Raw genomic sequence first — 25106 nt, forward strand, 5'->3', positions numbered from 1 at the left:
GAAATGAAAAAAAATTGCACTACAGCCTATGGAGTGAAAGGGTTATCCAAGAGCAATACAGGGCATTTTTTTTTGGTGTGGTTGCACCTCTCAGAATTCCCTTGCTAGCATAGTAACTGGATTTTTTGAAAACTGTAGTTCAAAAGGCATTTTCCCAAGTTCTCTGAGAGCTACACATTTTGTGACCCCAATAGTTTATGTGGAATGATTCAACTGTCAGTTAAGCAATCCTCGCCATTAGTTGTGTTGCCTTGGGCTGCTGGGAGTTTTAGTCCCAAAACATTTGCAGGGTCCTATTGGGGGTTGAGCCACGTGGCCATGCTGGTTGGTAGTTCAGGATTTTCAGTTTTTACACTGAAAGGTCAAACTGTACTATCGAGACTCTTAGGTTTCAGGAACTGTCAATCAGAAATGCATCAGTTTGTTTGATCTTCAAACTGATGTTTTGAGGATTTCTGCTGGTCCTTGCAGAACTTCCAGGAATAAAAGCAACAGGCTTAGTCAATGGGCACAAACCTGGCACATTGGGGTGGGGGTTAATTACCAATCTCCCAACACAGAATATTTTAAGAAGCACTCACTAAGGATCATTTTGCTATTGTTTTCATGGTGTTTCGATTGTTATCACTTTCAGCTGGGTGATCATGATGAAGATGATTTTTTAAGTGCAATATAATTTATGTTTTTATTATTGTTATCTGTCTTCAAGTTGCCTTCAACTTGAATAATAGAATCAGAGTTGGAAGAGATTACAAAGGCCATCAAGTCTAACCCCTGCCATGCAAAGAAATAACATCAAAACACTCCCAGCAGATGGCAATCCAGACTCTGCTTAAAAACCTCTAGAGAAGAAGACTCCATCACACTCTGCAGTCAGCATATTCCACTGTCACAGTTCTTACCATCTGGCAGTTCTTCCTAATGTTTCAGTGGAATTGCTTTTCCTACACTTTGAATCCATTGCTCTGTGTTGTAGTCTCCAGACTAGCAGAAACAAGCTTTCCCTCTCCTCAATGCAGCATCCTTTCAGATACTTATATGGCTCTCATGTCTCCTTTCAGCCTTCTTTTCTCCAAGGAATGGCTCCTTAAGCCATTCCTTGTAGGGCTTGGTCATTCTTCTCTAGACATGTGGCATCTGGGTCTTTTTCTTAGGGTGATTAGCTGTGTGTCAGATATGTCTGTATAATGGTACAGAAAATTATAATGGTACAGATAATTTTGGTTGCCTTTTGCTGCACACACTCTAGCTTGTCAACATTTTTCTTCAATTGTGATGCTCAGAACTGGAAAATTCCAGGTGAGATCTGACCAAAGCAGAATAGAGAAGCAACATTACTTCCCTTGATCTAGACACAATACTCCTACGGATGAAGCCTAGAACTGCATTGACTTTTCTAGCTGCCCCATCACAACTTTGACTCATGTTCAGCATGTGGACTACTAAGACTCTTAGATCCCCTTTAAATGTATTGTTTTCAAGCCGGGTGTCACCCATCCTCAGGCCCATAGCCAGGCTTTCGATTCGGGGGGGGGGGGGGCTGAGTTTGTTTCGTGGGGGACTGAGTCTGAGTGAAAGAGGGTCTTCCCTAGCAAACCTTTCGTATCGTTACCCCAATAGCCCCATGCATATGGGATATATTGAGTATGGTGATCATGATATGAATAAACATAACAGTTTAAATAATGCACCAGTAAGGCCTTTTTGCGAACCACCACATCCTACAAGTGAAAGATCTTCAAGACACCATATCTACAATAGCCCATCTCAGTTCTTGCAGAAACAGGGCCGTGGCTTCTTTAATTGGGTGCCTTATCACACTAGAACTAAAAGAGTAGGCAAAGAGTATGCATCCCATCTGAAATCTTGTGACTGCGTCCTGCAGAATTCAGGAACTTGTAGTTTCATGAGACCCAAAACCTCTCTGGCTTGTGGTTAAGGCCTCTCCCCCAAACCACAAGTCCCAGCATTCTACAGGAGGCAGCCACAGGATTTCAGATGGGATGTATACTCTTTGCCTACTCTTTCAGCTCTAGTGTAATACTGGCTGGACACCAGATTTTGCATCCTCATTCAGCCATGGAAACCTGCTGAGTGTCCTTGGGTAAGCAACACTCTCTCAAAGACAACAGTTCTCTGAACAAATCTGATCAAGTAGGTTTGGATTAAGATCCCCATACGTTGGATACGATTTGAAGGCATGTAGTAACAACGAGAAGAAAACATTCTGCTTTAAACACCCCCAGTTTAATATTATTGATCTGATTACTATTGTAGTCTGCTGAAACTACTTAAATACTATCTTTTCTCCTTTAAAAAATAAAATTAAGGAAAACTAAAGAAAGCACATCTCCGTCAAGGCAAGCAATACATCCATCTGTGGTCTTTTTTGCCATTTTCTTCTCAGTACTGTGAATGTGGAGATACTAGGCCATTCTGAGTTTAATAATCCTATCTGCCTAATGTAGCATCTGGGGGCTTTTTCTTAGGGAGATCAAAGTGTGTGCTAGATCTGTCTGTCTAATGGTACAGAATAAAAACCTTAATGGTTGCAGATGACCTCCAGTAGGTGGCAGCTGTAGACCAGAAGAAGGAAAAGCTGCTCTACCAATATTTTCTGTCAATGGCAGCATTATTATTAGTACATAATACTTAATATGGAACAGGCAGAGATGGTTGGTACCTTAGATATGTTAACAGACAGTGTGACATATGATTCTAGACATGGGGCCAGGTGATCTCCAATTAGTAAATGGGATTCTGATGGGTAGTGAGGAGCCATTACACAAAGCCCTGCAGGGAACAAATTGTGTAGTGATTTGAGTTTGAAGTAACACTCTGGAGACTAGGGTTTGGATCCCACTCAGTCATAAAACCCAGGCAAGAAATACTCTTTCATCCTTAGAGGAAGGCAGTGGTAAAGCACTTCAGAACAAATCTTGGCAATAAAACCTCTCTCAGGGTCACCATCAGTTAGCAATGATTTGAAGGCTCTTCCATTAGGAATAGGGGAAAAGCCTGTTGCATCCTCAGATGGAGGATGCTGTGGAAAGGCATATGGCAGCCATTAATCTTGTGTCCTTTTCCAACCTCTCTGAAACCCCCCAAAGTAGCTCTTTGGCCAAGGTTGGCACTTCACTGCCTGAGGCTGAACAAAAAATGACATCCTTTGAACAGCCACAACGTGTTGCAGAATATATTGTGTTACGTGAGACCTTTTGTTTTATGGGCCAGTAAAATACAACAATTATCAAATTACTGTCCTTTTGTGTCCTTTTGTGGTCACAGCCCTTTACCTAATGGTAGAGCTGGTCCTGTTGCAGTGGCATGTCAGTGAGGGAATGAATCCATACCAGGAGATCTGTAAGGCGCTGAACCCTATTCCTTAATAAGTTCAGCACCTTGGACAGTCGATCTAACTATTGTCCAAAATTAGGTTATCTTCATCCCTCCTCTCCTTTAGAAAGAAGTTAAAAATGTGGATGTGGAACAAGACTTTTGGGTAACTATGTAGACAATGACAATGATGACAATTGCTATGGTAATCGACTATGGACAAGTTTGATGGAGTCTCCGACTACAAAATTTGGCTAGATAATGGCCACCAGTCTGGTATTTTTAGTAGATTTTAATTGTACTGACTAGATGTTTTAACTATATTTAATTATTGGTTCTGTTATGTATGCTATTATTTGTATATGGAGGCATTGTTGCCAGATAGAAGCCGCCCTGACCCCCCCCCCCCCGAGGGGGGCGGGTTGAGAAGGGCAGGGTACAGATATTCAAAATAAATAAAATAAATAAAATAAATAAAATCAAAATGGATTCATAGGACCCTTCCATGCAGCTGAATAAAATCCCACATTTTCTGCTTTTAACTGGAATATATGGCAGTGTGGACTTGGAAAACCCAGTTCAAAGCAGATATTGTGGGATTTTCTGCCTTGATCTTCTGGGTTAAATGGGTGTGTGGAAGAGCCCATAGTCCCACTGACATAGAGCCAACCTTATTCTGTTATCAAAGGTCAGCTAACATCTAAGCCAGATTATTTATGTGGAAGTGAAGGGAGAAGACATCTTGACATTTGCTTCATACAGTAAGAAATAAACCATAAGGAAAAGCTGTGACCCAAACATTTCTGCCCTTTTGTACTGTAAGGAAGGAAGGCTAAAAAGGGGGATTTTTTTTTCTTCCTTTTGGTTATTCAACAAGAAGCTGAGCCCAACCTTCCCCAGCCTGAAAGACAACTTTAGATGTAAGTGTTGATCATGCTGGAGTGCTGGTTGAAGAGTGGCAGGGCATAAAGTGCCCTCTTATAGCTGCCAAATGTAATGGTTCCACAAGTTAACAAGTTAGCTAGTCTTTCTCAGAAATATTTATTCCTTTGTAGAGTGTGCCCTTAGTATCCATCGGGATTTGGTTCCAGGATCAAAATTCATGGATATTTAAGTCCCATTACACAAAATGGCATAGTAAAATGGTGTTTCTTATATAAAATGGTGAACAACTTAAACAAGTGCTGGCGGGAGTCCCAAGAATCAGTGAAATGGTGGGAAGCTACAGCAGGGTACAAGTAGATACCAGCATAATGTATGGCAAAATCAAGTGTTGGTAGGGGTTTTTGGGGAATCTCCCTCAAATATATTTAGAGAAGTGGTTGGCTGAAATTGTGGATGCACAACTTATGAATAAGGAGGGCTGGCTGTGCATCACATTTGCCTCTGTTCTCTCTCTTTACCAATGAAGCATTTTGCCATGTGTTATAAGACATATGTAAGACATGATGTTTAGATCATAAAACCATTGAAGGGGTTTCTTTCTCCCTCCCCCACCCCGCAGGGTTTGGAGTTGCTGGAGAGTAGGTGGAAGACATAAATATCTGTTTTTGCAAATGGGTTTCAAAAGTTTTAACTTATGTTCAGGAAAAAAGAATGAATGAAAGGAAAAATTGTAGGAGAAATTTTAATTTTTTTAAGAGGAGGAGACAGGAGTTTCTATGGAGGGGAAGAAGCTACAATATGGAGCTCATGAGATTTTCCTCTCCTCTGATCTCATCTAGGCCCCAGTGCAGAAAATTCACAACTATAGCATCTATGATAGATGAACCATGCAAAATTTGTTTAAGAGTTTGCATCCAAAAGGACCTGTCCATCTTCTGAAGCAGTAAAGCATATTTTTATTTCTGGGAGTTCTTCCTAATGCATAGTCTAGTCTACTTTTTCAGCAATTAAATCTGTTATTGACATCTTACCCTTTGAAGTGGCACGAAACAAGCTTGCTTCATATTATGTATCAGAAATGAGTACAGGCAGTCCCCAAGTTATGAACAAAATAGGTTCTGTAAGTTTGCCCTTAAGTATGTAAGTTGGAATGGGTACTTCCGTTGTGTAACTCCACACACATATACACACAATTTTGGATAGCTTGTTTGTGATTTGGAAAAGTTGTGAAATGTTGGAGTGTATGCAAGAAGTGACTTGTAAGACATAGTTTCCCTAAATACTTGATAGCGAGAGATCTACTTCTGAGGATTGCACCATTATTATTATTATTATTATTATTATTATTATTATTATTATTATTATTTCTATCCTGCTTTAGCTATAAAAAGACCCAAAACAGCTAAAAAGACTGATTCATGTAAGTCTTGGGCTGTGGATGCTCAAATGTGTGCATGTCATCTATGATTTCCCAATCCAAAGATGTAGATTAACAACTGTGAATGTACTATTGTGAAAGGCCCAAATTTAGTCAAGCTTTGTATTAATTTCTGTATGAAAGGCATATGCAGAACAGTTCTGTTCTTCTTCTACAAACAACAAAACCTTAATTAAAAAAACTTCATAATTTTGGAGATTCAATCAATGTAACATTTATATACAACTGGTAAAAGTATTCTGCACAACAGTTTGAAACATTAAAGACTTCAAGCAAAGTTACACAGCTGTCAGAGCTGGAAACATCATGCATACCCTGAGTAAATAAAACAATGGCTAGGTAACATTCCTAGACCCACTTCCTGTTATGCTACACTTCTACAGCTGTGTGTGAGAGATATTTGCCCACTCCATGCTCTTAAATTCTTTTCTTTTCTTTTTTGTTATGTTATGTTGTTGTGACCTTGGTTTTGGATTTCAGTCTGCTGAGGTTAAATAGCTTGCCATCTGTCCGATAGATGATTTTCACTCCAGTGGGAACCTTCCCATCAACAAGATGAAGTATCAGAGTGATGAAGATGGAAAATAAATTTGGGGCAATAACACATCCCTGTTTGACACCTGATTCCACCTTAAATGGGTCACTTTGGGAGCCATTGCTGTCCAAGACCATTGCCACCATGTCATTGTGGAGGAGCCTCAGGATTTTCACAAATTTGTCAGGGCACCTGATTTTTTGGAGGATGGTCCAGAGAGCACTGCGATTCACTGTTTTAAATGCCTTTGCAAGGTCAATGAAAGCAATGTACAGAGGTTGATTTTGTTGCCTGCATTTTTCTTGGAGCTGCTGTGCAGTGAAGATCATGTCCACTGTTCTTCTGGAGGGGCGGAAGCTTTTTCTGAGAGGGTGCTTTCTGTTATAGGAGTCCAATATGCTGATGATAATGTAATCTGTGCACATTCAGAAGAAGACCTACAAGCCACTCTAAACACCTTTGCAGAAGTATACGCGAAACTCGGGCTCTCAGTGAACATCAAGAAAACCAAAGTGTTCTTCCAGAAGTCACCAGCCAGTCCCTCTGCAATGTCAGAAATACAGCTTAATGGTATTAAGTATCAGAGTGATGAAGTTGGAAAATAAGGTTGGGGCAATAACACATCCCTATTTGACACCTGATTCCACCTTAAATGGGTCACCATTTATGTTGACCATTTTTGCTACCTTGGCAGCCATCTCTCCACAAAAGTCAACATTCACACTGAAATACAACATTGTCTGACCTCTGCAAGTGCAGCATTTTCCCAAATTAAGCAGAGAGTGTTTGAGGATTGGGATATCTGTAGGAATACCAAGGTGCTTGTTTATAAAGCTATTGTCCTCCTAGCCCTACTACATGCCTGCAAAATGTGGACTGTTCACACTCAACTCATGGAATGATTCCATCAGCGTTGCCTCCGAAAAATCATGCAAATCTCTTGGGAAGACAGGCGGACAAATGTCAGTGTGCTGGAAGAAGCAAAGACCACTAGCACTGAAGCACAATGCTATCAACTCCTCTGGACTGGCCACATTATCCAAATGCCCAATCACCATCTCCCAAAGCAGTTACTATACTTCCAACTTAAGAACGGAAAATGGAATGTTGGTGGACCAGAAAAGAGACTTAAAGATGGGCTTAAAGCCAACCTTCAAAACTGTGGCATAGACACTGAGAATTGGAAAGCTCTGGCCTTTGAGCACTCTCACTGGAGGTCAGCTGTGACCAGCAGTGCTGCAGGATTTAAAGAGGCAAAAATGGAGAATGAAAGGGAGAAATGTGCGAAGAGGAAGGTGCATCAAGCCAACCCTGACCGAGACCGCCTTCCACTTGGAATTGGCCTGGAATCTCTTTGCGGGAGAACATGCGGATCAACCCTCCTATGGCCCCACTGCCAAGACACTACACTTGGAGGACCATCATCCTCAGGCTACGAGGATCACCTAAGTAAGTAAGTAAGTAAGAAAAAATAGCACTTCGATGTCCCTTTAACAACAATGGCTGCATCCAAGGAAATCCTGGAATTTAAAGTTTGGTGAAGCATTAGAGCTCCCAAGCAGAAACGTTTAAATATTATGCAAAAAAGACTTATACGAGTCAACTCTAAACCTATGTGTTGATTAAAAAAAATTCTGCTACCTGGTGGCTTACTGTGAAACAGCAGGATCCAAATATGTATTGTCGAAGGCTTTCATGGCTGGAATCACTCAGTTCTTGTGGGTTTTTTCGGGCTATATGGCCATGTTCTAGAGGCATTTCTCCTGACGTTTCGCCTGCATCTATGGCAAGCATCCTCAGAGGTGAGGTCTGCTGGAACTGGGAAAAAGGGGTTTAAACCTCTGAGGATGCTTGCCATAGATGCAAGTGAAACGTCAGGAGAAATGCCTCTAGAACATGGCCATATAGCCCGAAAAACCCCCCACAAGAACTGAGGATCCAGATATATTTTTTGAGAAACCGTTTACCACTGGTGCTCACTCTAGGATCCCTTTACTCCACATGTCAAATTTCAGAGCTCAGGTTTTGATGCTATTTGATCTACTTTACAGACAGCCTGTTTTGTTACACATAAAACTAAGGTCTTGGCTGTACTTATGCATTCTTTGCATCACAGCATTTAGCATATTAAATCCCAGAGTATTCTTTTAAACTCCCAATGTCCTTTTCTTTATTAACCTCATGTGTGACCTTGAGTAAGTCATCTATGGTGTATTTGGATTAACCTGATTTCTATACTGGCATAGTATATAGTGTTCAAATAGCCTTCCCACAATTACTTCTACACCAAAAGAATTGTCAAAGGGAGTTGAGATCTCAATGCTAACTGGCAAAGTGGCCAAAGGCTACCTAAATGTACCATAATCCAGGTGTTGTTAGACTAAATCTCAATGCTTTCCAGCCTCAGGATTTTAGAAATGACATAGGACTACCCGCTGTCTGGTTTAATTTTATGATGTTCTTATAGTTTTATCTCTGGACTTAAGATAGTTGGGACTTCAGCACTTTTCTTCCCCATCCCTCTTTTTATCTCTTCTGCATGAAGATCTTTGCCAACAGAGCAGTTTTTCTTGCAGATTGTTCTGTTGACAGATCTCTGAGATTTGTACATAATCCTCACACCCTAGTCACATCTTTGAGTTAGGACTGCATCATTAGTCTCTAGTTCACTTCATTGGAGATGTGGAGTTGTCAGAATCTGAATGTTAATTATGATAGTTATATTGGCAGTATTTTCTGTATGCATTTCATCCCCCTTCTGTCTTCACTATATAGAATTAACCCCCTTCCTCAGCCACTATATGCCCTATAGAAACAAATAGGGAATTCTGGATAACAGTTTATCTCCAAGTCCAGGTCTCTTTGTCCACCTTGGCTGATATTGTTGACCAATGACAAGGATTGAACCCAAGACCTTCTTTTTTGCAATTGGTCTGCTTGGTTACTTTACAAAATAATTAAAAGAGCATAGAAAGCACCTTGCTGGGTCAGACCAAACAAATATCTAGCTTGGCATTTTGTTGCTACAGTGGTCAACTAGGCATCTTTGGGAAGTCCATGAGGGGAATTTGAGCACAAAACCATCCAACTCTGTGACCAGCACTCAGAACTCAACATCAGTAATATATCTAATGGCTGGAAGCCATTGAAAGCATTATCTTCCACTTAGATCATGATGAAGCTTTGAGCCACAAGCCCTTTGTATCAATTTGTATGTCCATAATAAAATCTTCCATCAAATTGCTATTAAACAGCCAGTGAACTGGCAGGACCTGTCACTAAGCAAGAAGAATGAGGATGTGGTAGAGTGAATGAAGGCAGTGAACCATTTTAGTCTCATGGCCCATATTTTGAAAGAAGTCAAGAATGTCCTAAAGCGCTTCCAAACATCTCTGAGTTACCAGTCCTCACGAATTCACTCATGAGCCAGGATTTGAAACCATGCTGCGTGAAAATTTGATGAACAGGTTTGCAAGATACAGAAGGTTGCTTATCTGTGTTAATAAGAGTGAGAAAATCTGGAGCCATTTATGATTAAGCCAGAAATATCAGACAACAGCTTCGGTGTAGAAGGACTGAGAAGGCAGGTGAGGTGCAAACTATGTTTCTTTGCTGTCGTTGTGTTCAAAAGCAGGGCTGTGGCTTGGCATTTCCTTTATGGCTTTGTGTTCATCAGCTGGGACTTGAGTTACTTTGCCATTTCGTTTCCTTCCTAGTGACTTTTTGTGGGCTGTGAAGAGAAAAATAATCATAGGCATTAGCCAGAGGACAGTGCATTCTGGGATCACAGTGACATTGGCATTCCAATCTGGGAATCTCTATTGAATAGTCAAAAATGCGTATTTTAGACGTATGCATAATATTTCACAGCACTATTGCCATGATCTCATCCACCCCACAAATACAACTTATCACCAGCTGAGGGAGATCTATTCTGTTGTGAAGTGAGGTGCAGCAGGATGATGTTTGAGACTTCTTTCCACTAGTGATCTGCAGTGGAATGAAAAGTTGTGACAGAGGTCCTTCTTCTGATTGTTGTGTTGCAGATTGCGGATGGGAGCAGGCTGCAAATATCATCCTGCTGCACCCCACTTTCCAGCAAACAAGTCTACATATGGCAGTGTGGACTCAGATAGCCAATTCAAAGCAGATATTATGGGATTTCCTGTCTTGATAGTCTGGGTTGTATGGCTGTGTGAAAGGGCCCTGAGCTCCAAGCACACAAGTAATTTGCTTTCAGTTAATTCAGTAGGGAAGAGTGTGGATCTTGCCCTTCCCTGACCCCGCTGACAGCCCCTCTCCACCCCCCTCCCAAAAACAGGTCCCGAAACCCAGGTTGAGAAACATTGCATTAGAGTGTCTAGAGAAAGCATTTCCCATCAGATCCATGAATCATCAAATATGTAAAAGTCAAAACTGCAAATTTGGAGGGATGACTTGTAGTCTGATTTAGGACGGCAATTCTTACGCTCTTATCAGGAATCCAGAGAGTCTCACACAGTACCTTTTTCAAGCTCTATTGACAAGAGTAGAAGCTTGTTAAACACGTCATTCCCTTTAGGAATTAGTAGCAATATTTTCCACAAAGAGCTGGTCAACATGGCCTCTCTCATATATATATATATTTGACTGCACAAATACAAAGCAGTGTTTAAAAAGCTAACAAGCAAAGGTGCCTTCAATGCCCAACCTTATCAATTTCCTTCTTAGTCACACCTGTAGGAAATACCTGTACAACACATTCCATTGTTAGGGGATTGCCACCTCTATGGGGCCTGACTTAAAAAATAAACACTGCTTGTGTGAAAATGTTTCCCTCTGCAAATCAATAGCGCTGGCAGAGAGTATTTGGTCTGTTCTGTCAATCAACATTTCTTAGGCAAGGCTAAGCAAACACAAGTTGTGTATCTATTACACCTACTCACCTTAAAAGTTGTGAAGTCTCTCGCCTTTCCAAGTGTTTGGCTCTGGCTAACCTTTTGCGGAAGGTCCAACCAGACCTAAGGTTCAAGTACGTGCCTTATCATGTCCAAGCAATATCGCTCTGGACAAACATTTGCGCAGTGGAATTGAGTTAGCAGGAAAGGGTATGTCTGAATTGTGCAAGGGAAAATAGATCTAATCCCACTCATTGTTTCTTTCTCAAATGAACCAACTTCTTTGTCAATTTGTCAAAGTTTGGCAGGCAGGCAGGAAGGTTAGTAAAGTCCTATAAGAACTAAAAGGATGTATCAAAAGAGCTAAGCAGAGAAATATCTGGGAAGCAATTTTTACTAATCAGGTCACTGGAAGAGCAAGGTCTGAATTCACACAGGCAAGGGATTTTTCCCATTACCAGGCACGTGGGTTCTAGAATCCATACTAGCATCATGTCTAAACATGAACAGCTGTCCAATGACATAAGATGGTTTATTTTGACAACCTTGCTAGGCAGTTTATGATCTAACCTAGCAAAGTGTGGTGGAGGCTCCTTCTTTGGAAGCTTTTAAACAGGGGCTGGATGGCCATCTGTCAGAGGTGATTTGAATGCAATATTCCTGCTTCTTGGCAGGGGGTTGGACTGGATGGCCCATGAGGTCTCTTCCAACTCTTTGATTCTATGATTCTATGAATACAAGCATATAGCAGAGTAAACTTTCCACTTAGCAACTTTCTGATATTGTTCTCGTTATCAGGAGGAAGGATAGTTCACACCTGTATAGTTTACCTTTGTTCGGTTTGGCCCATTGCAGAAGAACATTTACAAGTGACCTTGCATTCTAGGGAAATGAATGTATTCCAACCCAATGATTCCATTATCCAGCCATAGGGCTTTGTAATGCAATATATTGGGGCAGGTCACATTTTCTCAGCTTCAGACACAATGGCAAATTCCTTCTGAACAAATCTTGTCAAGACAACCCTATGACAGGGCCATCTAAGGGTTGCCATAAGTAAAAAAAGGATTTGAGGGCACAAAACCAAAACCACCACAATTTTTTTTTGTTACAGGAGTAATATCCAAATGAGCCCGTACCTTGGGAAGCCTGACTTGGCCACGATAGTCCATGCTCTAGTCACATCCCGTTTAGACTACTGCAATGCTCTCTATGTGGGGTTGCCTCTGAATTCTGCTCGGAAGCTTCAAATGGTCCAACGATCGGCAGCCAGGATGTTAACAGGAGCGGCACTCAGGGAGCATACCACTCCACTGCTGCGGCAGCTCCACTGGCTGCCAATTTGCTACCGGGCACAATTCAAAGTGCTGGCTTTAGCCTTTAAAGCCCTAAACGGTTCTGGCCCGACCTACCTGTCCGAACGCGTCTCCTCCTATGAACCAGTTAGGACATTAAGATCGTCTGGGGAGGCCCTGCTCTCGATCCCGCCGGCTTCACAAGCACACCTGGCGGGGACAAGAGACAGGGCCTTCTCAGTGGTGGCCCCTCGGTTGTGGAATGCCCTTCCTGCAGATATTAGATCAACCCCCTCCTTGCTGGCATTCCAGAGGAAAGTAAAGACCTGGCTGTTTGAACAGGCATTCGACCAAGCAGTGTTGTTGATTGACTGACTATCGGAACACGGAATATCGGATAACGAGTTTGAATTCTGATTTCATTGATGAGACCTGATGGATTTGTTATATTGATGTAGTGATGTATTGATATTCATGTTTAATGATTTGTGATGCTATTGCTTTTAAATGCTTAATGATTTTGTATTGTGTATACCTAAATTGTTGTAAACCGCTCTGAATCGCCTAAGGGCTGAGAAGAGCGGTATACAAATAAAGTAAATAAAGTAAATAATAAATAAATATATAGTTTGTGTGAAAACACCCTTGCCCATTCCTCCTGCATTATCTTTACACAACTACCTATAAATTAATCCATAAGCAATGGGGAAGAAACATTCTTAAAAATGCTATCCTAAGAACAATAACATCATCAACAACACAACTTTATCTGTATTCCACCCTGTCTCGGTCCTATAGGGATCTAGAATCAGTAGGCAGGTGTGATGGTTAGTAAAGTCCTATAAGAGCTAAAAGGATGTATCAAAAGAGCTTAGCAGAGAAATATCTGGAAAGCAATTTTTACTAATTGCTTTCCAGATATTAAAGATTTTTTTTGGTTATATAAATCTGACATTCTGAGCCATATGCTTGTACCTTTTGTCCAGGATTTGTGTTCCCTTTTCCGCTTTCTTTGTGATCTCTGGATGTCCTCAGTTAAGCAGCAAGATTTCTCTTTTATGGAAACTCCCTGGAGGTTTTCATCTTCACAAGTACTAACCATCTGTGCAAATGAGAGAAGGTTGGCTCAGGCAGGTTTCTGAAAACATGCAACATAATTGTCCTGTAACCAGCATGGTGCAGTGGTTTGAGTGTTGGACTAGGACACTGGGGACTTGGCTTGACACCTTGCTTAGTCATAGAAACACATTGGGTGACCTTGGGCAAGCTAAGCTCTCTCAGCCCCAGGCAAACCACCTCTATGCAAAGCTTACTAAGAAAAACCTTTTGTAGGCTCACCTTGGGGATGCAATAAATTACTTGAAGGCACACAATGGCAGCAATGTTTGTGCCCAAACCAGCTTCAGTAAAAATACGGCTCATGTCCTACACTGGCCAAATGAGATCCGGCCAGAAAAAAAATCCTCTTTTCTGCATTCTCCAAACAAAAAGAAGATGTGTTTTCAGGCTGACTCAAACCAAATGTAACATGTTGTCCAAATTTCCTGATTTGGAATGTATAGTCACAATTAATCCCTGCTTTCCAGAGTTATAGGGTGCATCTATATGGTAGAACAAATGCAGTTTGACACCACTTTAACTCATATGGTACAATGTAGTTTTACAAGGGCTCTAGCACTTCTTTTCTAAAGGGTGTTGCTGTTGTATCAAACAACAAATAGCATTCAGCCATGCCAGGCAAAGTGATATCAGACTGGATTTTTTCTACAGCCTAGAGCCAGCTGTAGTCACTAGTCTCTAGAGCAATGGCTGGCATTATTTGCAATAATTTTGTCTGTTTTTTAAAAAATTGTCTGGTTTTAACTTAGTATTGATTTAATATTAATATATTAGTCTTTTAAAAATGATTATTATTTACTGTTTTTGACTGATTTAATTGTGAACTGCCTCGAGATCTTTGGATACAGGGAAGGACAGACATGTTTTAATAAATAAAATTAAGAGAAATTGCATATTTTGTGTATCATTTTTTAATGATACACGTATGTGTGTGAATGAGAGAAAAGGAAACAAACCTCACTATCCGACATATCAGACTCTGATTCTTCCTTCACTGACTCAGAATCTCCATCAGCTAAAGAAAACAAAGGCAGTCAGTAGATTAGATGTAGGTGAAACATCAGTCTGTAACAACCACAACAGCCAAGTATGATAATTAAAAAGATAGCACAATGTGCATAAATTAGAACTAAACATACTGGGATATGAAATGCTAGCCATGTTAGATGATTCTGGAGTTGGCTAGCACTCTATATCCCAATATGTTTGGTTTTGGTATATGTAGGACCGAGAGAGGCTTCAAGCAGAATGCCTCAAACTTACACAACCCATGTTTCTGTATATCATTTGCTGGATAGAGGGTGACATTCCTATCAAAGTCTATTGGGGAACTTCTCACACACATCTAAACTGATTACAAAAGGAGAACCGGTGTGCTGATTTGAATGCTGACACTGGGAAACCAGAGTTTGAATTCCCACTTGGCTGTGGAAACCTATTGGATGATCTTGTACTTGTCTCACTTTCTCAGCTTTAGAGAAATGTAAGGACCCTTTCGCCCACAACACATTCTGCCAAGAAACCCCTGTGATAAGTTTGCCTTAGGGCTGACATAAGTGATTTTTTTTTGTCGTGTCAGGAGCGAAACTGCAAGTCGCTTCTGGTGTGAGAGAATTGGCCGTCTGCAAGGACATTGCCCAGGGGACGCCCGGATGAATTGATGTTTTTATCATCCTGTGGGAGGCTTCTCTCATGTCTCTGCATGAGGAGCTGGAGCTGATAGAGGGAGCTCATCCACTTCTCCCTGGATTCGAACCTGCGACCTGTTGGTCTTCAGTCCTGTCAACACAGGGGTTTAACTCACAGCGCCACCGGGGGCTTCATAAGTGGTAAAATGACATAAAAGCACACAGCGACGGTGACAACAACAAAAATAACAATTTCTTAGCTTTAGAGAAATGAAAGAACATCCACCACCAACAAATTCTACAAAAGTGATACGTTTGTTTAGAGGTGATATCAGTGGGAAATGACATGAAGAACTAGAATAGGATCTGCATATAGCTGGACCTGATCTATATTAGAGGCCTTCCAGTTTCCCTGTGGAGTCATCTGGACCATAGTATACCAGGAAACATTACAAGGAAACAGCCACAATAAAATCTTCATGTTTCTCCACCCACAAGCACACCCAGAGAGTACAGTCAGCACTCCACATTTGCTGGGGTTAAGGGCACTGGACCTCCCTGAAAGTAGAAAACTGCAAATAAATTGCTTTTTTTTACCTGAATAAAACCCCATATTTTCTGCTTTGAACTGGAATATGTGGGCTCAGATAACCCAGTTCAAAGCAGATATTGTGGAATTTTCTGCCTTGATATTCTGGGATATAGGGCTGTGTGGAATCTTTAGGTCTTCCAGCATGACTCAGTGATCAATGTTTGCTGGAAACTGGCCACAGAATTGCATCGGAGGATCTAGATCACTCTAGAGATTTTCTCTCTAGAAATCTCCAAGTCCAGAAAGACTGAAGGAAATTGACCTGAGTCCGACTAGAGGACCTAGAGATTCTTATCAAATCCATACATAAACAAAAGTCAAAGCCATAAATGTTGAAGGACAAATGGCATCAGCTGAAAGATACTTCTGCCTTGGGTAAATCTCTTTGTAGTAAAAGGTAAAGGTTTCCCCTGACATTAAGTCTAGTCATGTCCAACTCTGGGGAGTGGTGCTCATCTCCATTTCGAAGTCAAAGATCTGGCATTGTCAATTGACACCTCCAAGGTCATGCAGCCAGCAAGACTGCATGGAGCACAGTTACCTTACTGCCAAGTCGGTACTGATTGATCTACTCGCATTTGCATGTTTTCAAACTCCTACATTGGCAGAAGCTGGGCCTAACAGCAGGAGCTCACCCCACTCACCAGATTGGAACTGCCAACCTTTTGGTCAGCAAGTTCAGCAGCTCAATGGTTTAACCTGCTGCGCCACCAGGGGACCATAAATCTCTTTATAGACAAACCAAAATACTGGCTACTGTTTAAAAAAGTGTCTTCTACTAACACAAAATCCTGATTTTCTAATGTATGTTCAGTGTACCCAAAATGTTCTGACACTTGCAACTGTCAATTCAGCAAGACCATCTCTGCTTTCCAGCTAAGCCTGCAGAACTGGTATACCGAAGTGACTTTTCTATTTATAGAGGAAACAGACCCCTTTCTCCTTATATGAAAGAAATCCATTTTGTTAAAGTGCTCAAAAAGTGTGTGGGAGAGAGGTTTCACGTCTTTATAAGGCAAACAAGTTTTTAAAGTAAAGAAATAAAAAAAGTTTGTGGTTTCTGGCTGGATCAGTCATATGGCATTACTCCTTGTTGTGTGTCTGCAGCTCGATACACAGCATATGCTTCAGCTGCCGAAGGCTAAAGTTAAATCTCTGGAATGTTTAGAGATAGGAAACACCTCCACCTGAGATTCTGGAAAACTGCTGACAGTAGAAATAGATAGCAACTGGCAACTGGATTGTTCTGGGAAAAGTTGTCAAGATGCAGTGGGTGTATCTACAATGCAGTATTAATGCAGTGTGACACCATTTCCACTGCCATACCTCAATGCTGTGGAACCCTGAGATTTGTAGTTTGGTGAGGCACCACCACCCTTTGGCCAAGAAAAGTAGTAAAAGTACAGCTCCCTGGATTCCATAGCATTGAGCCATGGCTATTACAGTGGTGTCAACCTTCATCAATTCTAGAGTGTGGATGCATCCTATAACTGAACAAAGTTGCTAAGGCTGCAATCTTGCACAGTTCAGCACAGTGTAGGAGTTGCACATGCAGAATCTATGCCAAGCCACTGACCATTCTCTGGAGCTATCATATTTCTGCTTAAACCCCTCTCCATGGCCATTTGTGTATGGAGAAGAGTTATTATTGGGGAAACTGTAGAAACATTTGGCTGTGTCCCTGTATCCAGAAGCAAAGTGACCACATCACCTGCTGAGGTCCTCCAGGGTCTTCTAGACGTAGAAAAGTCTGAGTTCATCATTTTACACTGGGCTATGGGAACATAACTAGATTTCCCTGTGATTTCCTCCACCTATTCTTCTTCAAGAATGAATGACTGTGAGTCAGGGGCTTCAGCAGCAATATGAGAGATATGGAGGTACTTTCACTGCTGTGAAGAAAGGAATACAAACTTCTGCAGTGGCCCGAAACAGACATATGCAGGTTTGAGGGTAACTGGGGTGTTGCGCACAAAATGCCAGGTCAAGCATGCAACTAAATGCATGACCAAATCCGCTTCCTCAATACTGAACTGAATGCAGGTGTTCTCCATCAAACAAAAATATCCAACTGCTTCAGAAAATGATACAGTTGAGAAATCCACAAGGTTCCAACCATTGGTCGCAGGCTAATGTCAGAAATATCTAGTTTTCAGCCTGAATGACATACTGGAGATGGGCAAATATCTTAAGCCACATACGGGTAAAATTCAGCCTAAGGAAAAGCTTGGGAGGAGACCATAATTTAATTGGAAAAAATAAAGTGGCTTAAAGTATTTATATTGCTATTAACTGTTTCCAAAAGATCTATACCAAGGATACTTCTGGTATTATATCTGATTTGTCCCTAATATCTTTGTTGTTTACGTATACCTTTATATCTCACTTTCCCCCTAATATGGCCCCTTGGTGGTGCAGCTGAGCTCCTGAACTTGCTGACCAAAGATTGGCAGTTCGGATTTGGGGAGTGGGGTGAGCTCTTGCTTTTAGCCCCAGCTTCTGCCAACATAGGAGTTTTAAAACATGCAAATGCGAGTAGATCAATAAGTACCGCCTCGGAGGTAAGGTAACAGTGCTCCATGCAGTCATGCTGGCCACATGATCTAGGAGGTGTCTCCAGACAATGCTGGCTCTTTGGCTTAGGAGTTGGACATGACTAAACTTAGTTGGACATGAGTTGGACATGAGTTGGACCCCCCCAGAGTTGGACATGACTAAACTTAATGTCAAGGGGAAACCTTTACCTTTACCTTATCCCTAATTAACCCAAAGCAGCTTACAAGCTTTACAGCCTCCCAGCTTTCATCCTTAGTCAGTCTGAGAAAAAGTGACTTTCATATGCCTCTGGTGATTGAAGCCTTTCCCCCCAAGTCATAGGTTAACACTCTCTGCTATACCAGCTGATGTAACATGAGCTGTGTGAGCTGATCTACTCAGCACACAACTGCTATCTAAAAGCAGTCCTATAGTTCACAAAGCTCAAAGCCACCCTTGCCTTAACATCCTCTTTTTGACAACTCCAGTTCTTATTCTATTTTACCTGGTTGGTCTGTTTCTCCATTCTTTGTTCTAAAAGGCATCTCTGTCTCAGAATCAGCCTGGTCATCATATGAGTTTGGCTTGGAAACAGGACGTTCTTGCTGTAAAACATTCTGCAAAAATTCCAAATTGATATTGTGGTTGAATATGTTATAAATAATACATCTTAACTAGGCTATTACATGAGTTCAATACTTCTTTTAAGTGTCATGCCTCCATGCAGCAGAATCTTAGGGTTGTTATTGACATATCCTCCAATGTTTCACTGGTGGAAACTGGGAAATATCTGACCAAGCAAGATAGGAAAGGCTGTAGCAGTTTAATTCTGCCTGAATCTACAGGGAAGGGCAAGAACCTGGCCTCCTGCTCTCCTGTCTCTGCTGTTGAGTTAATTGAGCGCAAACTACTTCTGAGCTTTGAACTCAAGTTGCCGCAATTGAACTAAGTGAAGGACAAAGGGAGGAATTGTGATGAAAAAAGTTAAAAGCTCAAAGCTGAAAAAAATGGGATGTCAGAGGATTAATAGGGACTTTCTCTGCCAAACTGGAAAGGTTGGAAGATTTATTTATTTGTTTATTTACTCAATTTTTACCCTGTTCTATCCCACCCCAAAGAAGACTCAGAGCGGCTTCCAAATTGGCAACAATTCAGTGACATACAAACAAACATACAAATACAGTAAACATACACCTTAGAACCATAAAAAATAAATTAAATTAGAGTTAAATTAAATTTAAACATCACATGCATTGAGCCTGAATATCCCAATGATGCTCAACTGCAATGTGATACTTCACAATGAGTCCATTCCCATTTTGCAGATGACATGGGTTGAGACAGGAACTGATGTGATGGAGCATATACTTTTTTGGGTCTCGTTTTGTGAGTAAGGTGGGGTATAATTGTATAAATAAATATAAATAAATAATTTTACCTAGCAGTTTCTGAGTACATAGTTCACTTAAAATGTTCCCCAGATAGTTGGGCTGGAAACATTGGCAGAAATAGCTCTCTGGTTGTACAGTTGCCAGTCATAATGAACTGTACAGTCTGATACAATACGAGACACATACATACATACATACATTAAATGAAGTTGGGTTCAAGTCCAGTCTCCACTAGGCATTGGGAGTGGCCAAGGTCCTAATAGCTTGCTGATAGGACATATCCCCACCAGTGAATTCATTATGATGCTCAGACAACAAGGTTTGCTGTTGTTTCTTCCTTGCTTGGTCAAAAGTGGCAAAAGGGGGACGTTCTATACCTGGACACTTTTTGGACTCACATTTTAAAGTGAGGGGAGGGTTAGGGGAAACTAAGTCACGTAAACATCAGTTTGGAGGAAGAATGTATGAGTTTCATAAATCTAAGATCTATGAACCCAAAACCAACTGACAGATGACTTAGACTCCCACTAGATGTGTTAGATAGGGCAGTGCCAAGTCTTTGCCAGACAGCACAGCTATCCTTTACTATTCCAAAACACAATCCATATTAGAGCAATATCAGATATGCCAACCAAAAGGGCACAGACATCTTTGCAAACTTTGAATTCTTTAGATCTCTTCATCAGGCAAGATGATTTCATAAAAGGGGAAGGAGAGCAGACTATGGGGAAGCGTGATGCCTGAAGTCATGACCTCTGTATAATGAGAAGGAAGGATCTGTTCTTTGTTGACTCTCAAACACAGTACACCGTATTAAATGATGATGTTAACTTTTGCCTAGAAGACTTCTTAGGCTTGTAGAGGAAAGGGGGGAAAAGATTAATGATATTTCCCTATTTAAATAAATGTGTGTTTAATTATTTAGCAAGGAGATTAAAAATGCCCTTCTGTATTGTTTTAACGTGCCCTTTTGAAGTCATTTCCATAGTGAACATGCCTCTTAAAAAGCTTTTCCTCCATCTGATTTTTGGGCAGTTTTCCTCTTCTGTTACAGTTTTATATAACATCTGTAGACGGCACGTTTCAGTAGATTTGTTTAAATCTTTAGGAATATCTTTCAAAAGGCAATAAATGATGTTTAAAACCAATTTTCAGAGGTATCATCCTCATACTCAATCATCACAACAATATAACCCTTGTTAAGCGGGCCCATACACTAGCAAACACAACTGAAATGCCATTTAAACTCATATGCAAGAAACTGCTTTATAGTATGACTTCCATATCCATAGGGGATATGTTCCTGGACTTACAGTGGAAATATGAAACTGTATATATTAGGGAACACTGTTAAGATGAACTATTTCCAATGGACGCATACCACATAATCGTGCTGGAGGATCTAGAATAGGCATGGGCAAACTTTGGCACTTTAGATGTTTTGGACTTCAACTCCCACAATTCTTAACAGCTTACCAAAGCTGGTAGGAATTGTGGGAGTTGAAGTCCAAAACACGATCTTGAATATGTCTAAGTGAGCACACCTCTCTAGTATTTCAAGGTCCTCTAGTGCAACTTCTGACAGAAGCATACCATGAAATTTCACTGGAAAACTTAGAAAATGGTTACAGAGAACGCCTCTCTAGTATTTCTAGGTCCTCCTGAACAAATGTATAGTTAACCTCCAACAGAAACTTACCATATAATGACACCTAGAGAGAAAACATGTTTTTATATATATATGGGTATGTGAAATTATGGATTTCTGGTGGCATAATATATGGAAGAAGAAGGTGATTGAATAGAAACACATGAACTACTGGAGACAGGTATCTAGACATACATACAGACAGATATTTTCTTACTGGAGATGTCGGAATGTCTTGGGTTTTGTTGGAGTGCTGCTCTGAGTCTTTGCTCCTGTGGAGATTCTTAGCCTCCTGGAGCCAGCCAGACACAAAAGACTTCTGAAGAAAAGACTCTTCACTCTGGTCTCTGCTTGGACTTCCAGCTTCATGCTTTGTGAATATCTGCTGCAAACTAGTCTGCTTCAAGTTCTCCCTTCCTCTCCCAGAATCTGATAGGTCCAGTGGAGCTTCAGTGAGATAGTCTCTCATGGCTTCTGCCTTCTCTTCTTGCTCCAGTTCTTCCCTATCGATCAAGAGCAATCTCCCGAGTGGCCCATTTGTTGCATCTTCCAAACAGGGTCTCTCTCTTTTGAATACCTTGCCAACTCTTGGCAACGGAGAAGGCAGTTGACATTGTGTACTTTCCAGACTGTCCTCCATTTTAGCCCTACATTCTTGCTGCTGCACCAATAAATAGTGCAATTTCTCTTGCTGACTAAGGAACTGGAGTCTGTTCTCCAAATGACGGTCCTTCATGTACACCACGGCACCAGGGAGATCTAAGATGGTGGCCTGGTCTTCCCACTCATCTTGAGATCTTGTTCTGCCCCCTGCATCTCTGGCCATTAGTAAGTGGTGTGGGAAACCACCCTCCTTGCTGATGGAGTTATTCCGAAGTCCAAGGTGACGCAGGGCGAAATGTTGGTTGAGGAGGCAGAGTTGCTCTTTTCTGGTGGCAAACTTCAGAGTCTCGTAAGATGAAGCAATTTCATGGCAGTCTGATTGGCTCGCCCTTAGATAGCTGAAAATACAAACACCATTATCTCCACCATTGAAATATCTATCAGAAGTAACAATCCTAAACAATTCAGTATGTCTCTGTTTTCCATCTTTAACATTTTTATGTAGTCCAAGCAGAAGGCAGAAGGGGTGATGTTAACACCTGAGTGCTCTGTTACAACTCATCTCCCCCTTTTCTCTCTAGCTTTAGGTCCTCCAGCATAAATCCATGGTCAATGTCCATGGAACTGATCATAGAATTTCAACAGAGGACCTAGAAATTCCCAGAGAGAATATTTCAAGCAAATCCACAAAAGTTTAATCCTGCAAGACACGCAAAAGGTTTAAAAATTGATCTCCCCACTTTTAAAGAGAAATTGTCAAATCAAGGGTGAAGTGGCACATCTTCCTGAAAGAGACGGCCCTTTGGAGCCTACCCATTTTTGGATTTACATGAAATATCTGTCCCTTGCCCCCATCTGCTGCTTGATTCAGATTCCAGATGTGTCTTTTGAGTAAACCAGTCACTCACGCTTCAAAGCTGGGGTTTTGATCTGGTTGAGGAGATGGCGGGGTTTCATTCATGGAGGGTGGGGTGGCATTTCCTGATCCATCTCTTTCCTCCATGTTGGATCTTGAGCCAGGCCTCATGAATGCAATTGTTCCATGCAACTGGTTTGCAATCTTCTGTGAACTCTAATAAAAGAGGAGACACAGGAAAAGAAGAATGCTTTGTGTCATTAATTAATGCTATAAGATGGATTGATTCAGGAGATTATTGCATGCGGCTTGTAGTGTGCCTTACAAGCTCCCTAGCTACAAATGGAAATACTCATGATTGCAAGACATCATGTTAAAGTAGCATTCTTCATCTCATTCTCAGGTTATCCTTTTCAATAAATAAGGAGCTCCCATTTTAAGGCAGCAGAAAGTGTTTCCAAAGTGTGTCAAAAACGTTTTTGTGTGTCAGGAGCAACTTGAGAGATTGCAAGTTGCTTATGGTGTTAGAGAACTGGTTGTCTGCAAGGATGTTGCCCAGGGGGCATCCAGATGTTTTGATGTTTTACCATCCTTGTGGGAGACTTCTCTCATGTCCCACATGAAGAGCTGGAGCTAACAGAGGGAGCTCATCCATGCTCTTCCTGCATTCGAACCTCCGACCTGTTGGTCTTCAGTCCTGCCATTGTGCCACCAGGGACTCCATTGTGTTGAGATGATGCAATAGCTCAAAAATGTGGCTGCAATGAGTTCAGGACATGCCTGTATTTTTTGGGCATGTTGTGAGCATCACTTTCCAGCACTGAATTGCCCCATCCCCAAACTGTTGGCCATTCTACTTTCTAGAAGCTGCAAAACTATAACTTCCTGCTGAATTTTTAATAATTCAAGTAATTGCTTAGTTCTATAGGTAAGGCCAGGGACTCCGAGATTTTACTTCTTGGTTAAACATTGTCTTACTATTTGCAAGACTTCCTTTGTCCATTTTACAAAGCTTCTCATACAACCTTAACATGGTTTGCCAAACAAAGGGACATTGCCTCCTTGCAGAGTTGATTGTGTTTATAGTTGAAAAGTAGGGAACGGGGACATTCCTGGAAATCTTAGACGGGGTAAAGAATCTCTGCCATTGGTCAATGGGGAAAAATATGGGAACTGTAGTTCAAAATCATCTGGTGGGTGGGGGTGAGGGCACATAATTAGCCATTACTGTTTTATGGAGCATTTACACTGTAGAGTTAATGTACTACTTGAATTGCCATGGCTCAGTACTATGGAAGCATGGAAGTTGTAGTTTTACAAGATCTTTAGCCCTCTCTGCCAAAGAATGCACCAAACTATAAATTCCAAGTGACCTCAGAACAGCTGTCCTTGAACAAAGAAATACAAAGGGAACTTGGAAAGAAATCAGCAGAACTGGAATAAATGCCATCCATCAACTGAACAGTGAGACTAGTTTTTTGGCACAGTATACATATTATGAGACTAGTTAACACCTCACCCTCATGAGGGCACTCTTGCCCAGTTTATCTCATCTCTTTTCAGATTCCAAGCCAGCATCACACTAAATTCCAATAACTCCCTCCACCATTCATATAGTAAACTGCATTAATTCAATAGTGTAGAAGCAATTGCTACTAGAATTTAAAAACCTTGCTCTTTCCTATGAAATGCTTGGATTTTTAAACTAGTGTGATCCTTAGACACATTTCTTATAGAGCTCTATTGCTATAGTAAAGGGAAGAACAGCAGTGCTTTCTAGCAGAGTATTCTGTGTATATTTATGCCATCTCTTGAATTATGGAAAAACCATGAATGTATAGGGTTTTCTTTGGCAAGAAATACGCTGTGATTTTGCCAGTTTCTTCTTCTGAAATATAGCCTATAGCACTCTTTGTCAGCAGTCTCCCATTTGGGTACTAACCAGAGCTGACTGCTTAGCTTACAAGATCTGACAGGACCTGTATATCATACAAATCCTGGAAATGGAAATGTGGTAGTTAAAGTTGTATCATATTGCTGTAACTGCAGAGTGAAGACAAATCCAAGGATGGATCAAGTAGGGAAATGAGCTTACCATCTCAAGAGCAGGTTCTCCATGGAGAATCATATTAGGGGAGATCCTCATATTCGGAGAACTTCTTTGTCGAGGAGACTGATCTAGAAACAGGAAAAGTAGGTATCACTGTCATAAGTAGGTATCACGCCTACCTGCGTGACCGCATGTCTGTATACTAACCTACACGATCTCTTCGTTCATCTGGAGAGGCCCTGCTCTCAATCCCGCCAGCATCACAGGCGCGATTGGTGGGGACGAGAGAGAGGGCCTTTTTGGTGGTGGCCCCTCAAC

At 41.2% G+C, this 25106-nt stretch overlaps 1 protein-coding gene across 1 annotated transcript in view; it reads right to left on the reverse strand.

The window, feature by feature from the left end:
* Nucleotides 1–5832: 5832 nt before the first annotated feature.
* Nucleotides 5833–25106, reverse strand: part of RBBP8NL (RBBP8 N-terminal like) — a 47829-nt gene continuing 28555 nt past the window's right edge. Inside the window, exons 8-14 of the mRNA XM_060771981.2 lie at nt 24834–24916; nt 22791–22954; nt 21497–22280; nt 18746–18857; nt 14442–14500; nt 13342–13468; nt 5833–9924 (exon numbers count right to left, since the gene is read on the reverse strand). Of these exons, the coding sequence (XP_060627964.2) occupies nt 9794–9924; nt 13342–13468; nt 14442–14500; nt 18746–18857; nt 21497–22280; nt 22791–22954; nt 24834–24916 (1460 nt within the window). The 3' untranslated portion in view covers nt 5833–9793. The remainder of the gene's footprint in view (nt 9925–13341; nt 13469–14441; nt 14501–18745; nt 18858–21496; nt 22281–22790; nt 22955–24833; nt 24917–25106) is intronic.

Source organism: Anolis sagrei, chromosome 4 (genome assembly GCF_037176765.1).
Source record: "Anolis sagrei isolate rAnoSag1 chromosome 4, rAnoSag1.mat, whole genome shotgun sequence".
Classification (NCBI taxonomy): Eukaryota; Metazoa; Chordata; class Lepidosauria; order Squamata; family Dactyloidae; genus Anolis; species Anolis sagrei.